General features: G+C 31.9%; 1 protein-coding gene across 1 annotated transcript; it reads left to right on the forward strand.

Annotated features, from left to right (window-relative positions):
- The first annotated feature begins 415 nt into the window (after positions 1-415).
- On the forward strand, positions 416-6604 carry LOC124444461 (phosphatidylinositol phosphatase PTPRQ-like). Its single transcript, XM_046995083.1, has 9 exons — positions 416-582; positions 977-1276; positions 1462-1758; positions 2243-2542; positions 2728-3024; positions 3485-3784; positions 3959-4255; positions 5940-6239; positions 6402-6604. The coding sequence occupies exons 5-9, from the start codon at positions 2865-2867 to the stop codon at positions 6602-6604; spliced, it is 1260 nt and encodes a 419-aa protein (XP_046851039.1). The 5' UTR covers positions 416-582; positions 977-1276; positions 1462-1758; positions 2243-2542; positions 2728-2864.
- Positions 6605-6610: the final 6 nt, after the last annotated feature.

Raw genomic sequence — 6610 nt, forward strand, 5'->3', positions numbered from 1 at the left:
ACTTAAAGCCTTACACCAAGTTCCGTCTTAGAGTTTCAGCTGCAACAAAGATTGGATATGGACCTGCAGCTGTTTTAACAACTAGGACATTAGAGGCAGGTGAGAAAAGGACAGAACCTGAAGACTTTCTACAGTATAAGCATGTTTCATAGTATAAAAACTTTTCATATTGTAAAAGTATTAATTGGCAGATACGTTCATATTTACTGCTTACAATTTTATATAACTTACAAATTATTGCATTTTTTTTGTAATGACAACATTATTTTCCTTTTAATTCCTTCAGAACCATCGGGTGCACCTCGCAATTTAAATGTCATTTCGTACACTAAAAACATTATTAAAGTAACATGGTCGTCACCTGACAGCTCCCTGCTCAATGGTATTTTAACCAAATATTCATTTGTATTCGACGACAGTCTTTGACATCATGCACACCTAAAGTAATTGTTCCATTCACGAAAACATCATATACATTTACTGGTTTAAAACCTTACGTGCAATACACCATTGAAATATCTGCTGCTACTAAAGCTGGCTATGGTCCTCGCGCCAACATAACTCAAAGAACGAGAGAATCAGGTAGGAGAAGGATGTATAATGTTTATTTATGGACATGAAACATTCATGGTTGAATAAATTTTGATAATGTTCTTAAAATTTATGAATTTTAATAGAATTAGTTATTTAACTGTATTAACTTATTTCAAAGAAGCAAATCATCAAATTTAAAAAAGGTTTATTTATAACTTCATCATACAGTGATGTTAAGTATTTTTTAAAGGATGATAAAATACTAGAATGAAGTCGGAAGTATTTAATACTAGGAAGACTTTCTATCATTAGTCCAATGAAATGTTCATTTAACCAGTAATTGTCAAGTAACCTGTAAATCTGTGTTCTTACTATTTTATTTTCTAAGTGATTCAAATTAAGAATATCAATCCTTCAAATTTAAAAATTTATGTAATTTTAGTTCCTAATGGTCCACCGACGAAGTTTCAAATATCACGCATTGATACCACGAGTATCACATCTTCCTGGCTTCCTCCAGATCCTACATTACGCAATGGAAGAATCATTAATTACAAACTCTGCATTAAGATTGGCAGTACTTCTCAAGGACCATGTTTACTTCAAATTACTACAGGCAACATCACAGTTTACACTTTTTCGAACTTAAAGCCTTACACCAAGTATCATCTTAGAATTTCAGCTGCAACAAAGATTGGATATGGACCAGCAGCAGTTTTAACAACTAGGACATTAGAGGCAGGTGAGAAAAGACTAAACCTAAGGAGTGTCTACAGTTTACGCATGTTTCATAATATAAAAATCTTACAAAATTGTAAATTCATTTTTGGTGGGTACTTTCGTTTTTACAATTTACATTTTCGACTGTCTTAAAAAATTTCTTGCATTCCTTTGTGATGAGCATTATTTTCCTTTTTATTCCTTCAGAACCATCGGGTGCACCTCGCAATTTAAATGTCGTTTCATACACCAAAAATTTTATCAAAACAACATGGTCGTCACCTGACAGCTCCCTGCTCAATGGTATTTTAACCAAATATTCAGTGTGTATTCGACGACAGTCTTTGACATCATGCACACCTAAAGTAATTGTTCCATTCACGAAAACATCATATACATTTACTGGTTTAAAACCTTACGTGCAATATACCATTGAAATATCTGCTGCTACTAAAGCTGGCTATGGTCCTCGCGCCAACATTACCCAAAGAACGAGAGAATCAGGTAGGAGAAGGATGTACAATGTTTATTTATGGACATGAAACATTCATGGTTGAATAAATTTTGATAATGTTCTTGAAATTTATGAATTTTAATAGAATTAGTTATTTAACTGTATGTGTGACATCATTATCAACCAAACTTATTAAATGTATTTTATATACTATTTTGTTATTTGATATATAATTAACTTATTTCAAAGAAGTAAATCGTCAAATTTAAAAAAGGTTTACTTATAACGTCATCATACAGTGATGTTAAGTATTTTTTAAAGGATGATAAAATACTAGAATGAAGTCGGAAATATTTAACACTAGGAAGACTTTCTATCATTAGTCCAATGAAATGTTCATTTAACCAGTAATTGTCAAGTAACCTGTGAATCTGTGTTCTTACTATTTTATTTTTCAAATTAAGAATATCAATTCTATACTATTTCAAATTAAGAATATCAATCCTTCAAATTTAAAAATTTATGTAATTTTAGTTCCTAATGGTCCACCGACGAAGTTTCAAATATCACGCGTTCATGCCACGAGTATCACTACTTCCTGGCTTCCTCCAGATCCTGCATTACGCAATGGAAGAATCATCAACTACAAACTCTGCATTAAGATTGGCAATACTTCTCAAGGACCCTGTTTACTTCAAGTTACGACAGGCAACATCACAGTTTACAATTTTTCGAACTTAAAGCCTTACACCAAGTATCATCTTAGAATTTCAGCAGCAACAAAGATTGGATATGGTTCAGCTGCAGTTTTAACAACTAGGACATTAGAGGCAGGTGAGAAAAGACTAAACCTGCAAAGTGTCTACAGTTTACGCATGTTTCATAGTATAAAAATCTTACAAAATTGTAAATTAATTTTTGGTGGGTACTTTCGTTTTTACAATTTACATTTTCGACTGTCTTAAAAAATTTCTTGCATTCCTTTGTGATGAGCATTATTTTCCTTTTTATTCCTTCAGAACCATCGGGTGCACCTCGCAATTTAAATGTCGTTTCATACACTAAAAATTTTATCAAGACAACATGGTCTTCACCTGACAGCTCCCTGCTCAATGGTATTTTAACCAAATATTCAGTATGTATTCGACAACAGTCTATGACATCATGCACACCTAAAGTAACTGTTCCATTCACGAAAACATCATATGCATTTACTGGTTTAAAACCTTACGTGCAATATAGCATTGAAATATCTGCTGCTACTAAAGTTGGCTATGGTCCTCGAGCCAAGATTACTCAAAGAACGAGAGAATCAGGTAAGAGAAGGATGTATAATATTTATGAACATGAAACATTCATGGTTGAATAAATTTTGATAATGTTCTTAAAATTTATGAATTTTGATAGAATTAGTTATTTAACTGTATGTGTGACATCATTATCAACAAACTTATTAAATGTATTTAGTTTACTATTTTCTTATTTGATATATAATGAACTCATTTCAAATAGAAAATCATCAAATTTAAATAAGGTTTACTAATAACTTCTTAATACAGTAATGTTAAGTATTTTTTAATGGATGATAAAATACTAGAATAAAGTAGGAAGCTTTAAAATTAGGGAGACTTTCTTTTATATTTCCAATGAAATGTTCATACAACCAACAAATACACAGTGACTTTAGTACATCTGTGTTCTTATAAATTACTTTTTAAGTGATTAAAATTAAGAATATTTTTATTGCTTCAAATCTAAAAGCTTATTTGATTTTAGTTCCTAATGGTCCTCCTACGAAGTTTCAAATATCTGGAGTGGATGCAACAAATATCACTGCTTCCTGGCTTCCGCCAGATCCTGCATTACGCAATGGAAGAATCATCAACTACAAACTCTGCATTAAGATTGGCAGTACTTCTCAAGGACCCTGTTTACTTCAAATTACGACAGGCAATATCACAGTTTACACTTTTTCGAACTTAAAGCCTAACACCAAGTATCAACTTAGAATTTCAGCAGCAACAAAGATTGGATATGGTTCGGCAGCAGTTTTAACAACTAGGACATTAGAGGCAGGTGAGAAAAGACTAAACCTGAAGAGTGTCTACAGTTTACGCATGTTTCATAATATATAAATCTTACAAAATTGTAAATTCATTTTTGGTGGGTACTTTCATTTTTAGAGTTTACATTTTCAAATTTCTTGCATCTTTTGTAATGACAACATTATTTTCCTTTTAATTCCTTCAGAACCATCGGGTGCACCTCGCAATTTAAATGTCGTTTCATACACTAAAAATTTTATCAAGACAACATGGTCGTCACCTGACAGCTCCCTGCTCAATGGTATTTTAACCAAATACTCAGTTTGCCTTCGACGACAGTCTTTGAAATCATGCACACCTAAAGTAATTGTTCCATTCACGAAAACATCATATACATTTACTGGTTTAAAACCTTACGTGCAATATACCATTGAAATATCTGCTGGTACTAAAGCTGGCTATGGTCCTCGTGCCAAGATTACTCAAAGAACGAGAGAATCAGGTAAGAGAAGGATGTATTATATTTATGAACATAAAGCATTCATGGATGAATAAATTTTGATAATGTTCATAAAATCAATAAATTTTAATAGCATTAGTTATTTATTTGTAGTACTGACATGACTATCAACAGAGCTTATTAATAATATTTAGTTTACTATTTTTTTATTTACAATATTATTAACTCATTTGAAAAAAATAAGATGAAAATTGAAAACTAAGTACTTTACTCGTAGCTTTATTATACAGTGATATAAAGTATTCTTTTAATGGATGATAAAATACTAGAATAAAGTTGGAATTATTTAAGTGGGAGACTTTCTTTTATATTTCCAATGAAACGTCCATTTAACCAGCTTTTACACAGTGACTTGTACATCTGTGTTCTTATAAACTACTTTTTAAGTGATTCAAATTAAGAATATCAATGCTTCAAATCTTAAAATTTGTTAATTTTAGTTCCTGATGGTCCACCCATAAAGTTTCAAATATCTCGTGTGTATACAACAAATATCACATCTTCCTGGCTTCCTCCAGATCCTACATTACGCAATGGAAGAATCATCAATTACAAACTCTGCATTAAGTTTGGCAGTACTTCTCAAGGACCATGTTTACTTCAAATTACGACAGGCAATATCACAGTGTACACTTTTTTGAACTTAAAACCTTACACCAAGTATCATCTTAGAATTTCAGCAGCAACAAAGATTGGATATGGTCCAGCAGCAGTTTTAACAACTAGGACATTGGAGGCAGGTGAGAAAACACCGAACCTGAAGACTGTCTACAATATAAGAATGTTTCTTGGTATAAATAGGTTACAAATTGTAAAAGCATTGGTTGGCACATACTTTCATTTTTACCATTTAATCTTTCAATCATCTTACAAATTTTTTCGCTCCTTTGTAATGACAACATTTTTTGCCTTTTTATTCCTTCAGAACCGTCGAGTGCACCTCGCAATCTAAATGTCATTTCGTACACCAAAAATTTTATAAAAACAACATGGTCGTCACCTGACAGCTCCCTGCTCAATGGTATTTTAACCAAATACTCAGTGTGTATTCGACGACAGTTTTGACATCATGCACACCTAAAGTAATTGTTCCATTCACGAAAACATCATATACATTTACTGGTTTAAAACCTTACGTGCAATATATCATTGAAATATCTGCTGCTACTAAGGCTGGCTATGGTCCTCGAGCTAAGATTACTCAAAGAACGAGAGAATCAGGTAAGAAGAGGATGTATATTATAAATGAACAAAATTTTTACATTTTTATGTGTAAGATTCGTGAAATTAATGAATTTTTATAGTGTTTATTAAATAATGGTAGCGTCGTCAGGACTAACAACAGAACTTGTTAATTTTATTTAATTAACTATTTTCTTACTTAATATAACTAATCCTTTTATTATAAGAAATCAATCAAAAGTTTAAAAAATTCATTTACTCAAAGTTTCTCAATTCAGTAACATTAAGTATTCTTTTCATGGATTTCAAAACATTATGATGATGTTGAAAATATTTAAAAGAATTTTTTTACTATCCTTAAAAACCAATTCTTTGCACACTGATTTGTTCATCTCTATGCATTTCACACTTGTTAATTTAGGTAAATAAACAACATTTAATTTTTTTAATGTTTTAAATCATCGAACAATTTATTTAACTTTAGTTCCTAATGGTCCACCCATAAAGTTTCAAATAACTCGAGTGGATATAACGAATATCACATCTTCCTGGCTTCCTCCAGATCCTGCATTACGCAATGGAAGAATCATCAACTACAAACTCTGCATTAAAATTGGCAATACTTCTCAAGGACCCTGTTTACTCCAAGCTACGACAGGCAATATCACAGTTTACACTTTTTCGAACTTAAAACCTTACACCAAGTACCATCTTAGAATTTCAGCTGCAACAAAGATTGGATATGGCCCAGCAGCAGTTTTAACAACTAGGACATTAGAGGCAGGTGAGAAAAGACTGAATCTGAAGAGTGTCTACAGTGTAAGAATGTTTCATGATATAAAAAAGTTACAAATTGTAAAAGTATTAGTTGGCAGACACTTTCATATTTACAGCTTACACTTTCAATTGTCTTGTAATGAGATTTTCTGCCTTTTTATTCCTTCAGAACCATCGGGTGCACCTCGCAATTTAAATGTCGTTTCATACACTAAAAATTTTATAAAAGCAACATGGTCGTCACCTGACAGCTCCCTGCTCAATGGTATTTTAACCAAATATTCAGTGTGTATTCGACGACAGTCTTTGACATCATGCACAACTAAAGTAACTGTTCCATTCTCGAAACATCATATACATTTACTGGTTTAAAACCTT

This window comes from Xenia sp. Carnegie-2017, unplaced genomic scaffold, assembly GCF_021976095.1.
Source record: "Xenia sp. Carnegie-2017 unplaced genomic scaffold, XeniaSp_v1 HiC_scaffold_21, whole genome shotgun sequence".
NCBI classification, from domain to species: domain Eukaryota; kingdom Metazoa; phylum Cnidaria; class Anthozoa; order Malacalcyonacea; family Xeniidae; genus Xenia; species Xenia sp. Carnegie-2017.

Bases quoted from the DNA above. Each gene is read 5' to 3' on its own strand.
- LOC124444461 (XM_046995083.1), top strand. From the start codon at position 2,865: ATGACATCATGCACACCTAAAGTAACTGTTCCATTCACGAAAACATCA. The intron at 3,785-3,958 runs GTGAGAAAAGAC...TAATTCCTTCAG, and splicing joins AACTAGGACATTAGAGGCAG to AACCATCGGGTGCACCTCGC. The intron at 4,256-5,939 runs GTAAGAGAAGGA...ATTTAACTTTAG, and splicing joins TCAAAGAACGAGAGAATCAG to TTCCTAATGGTCCACCCATA.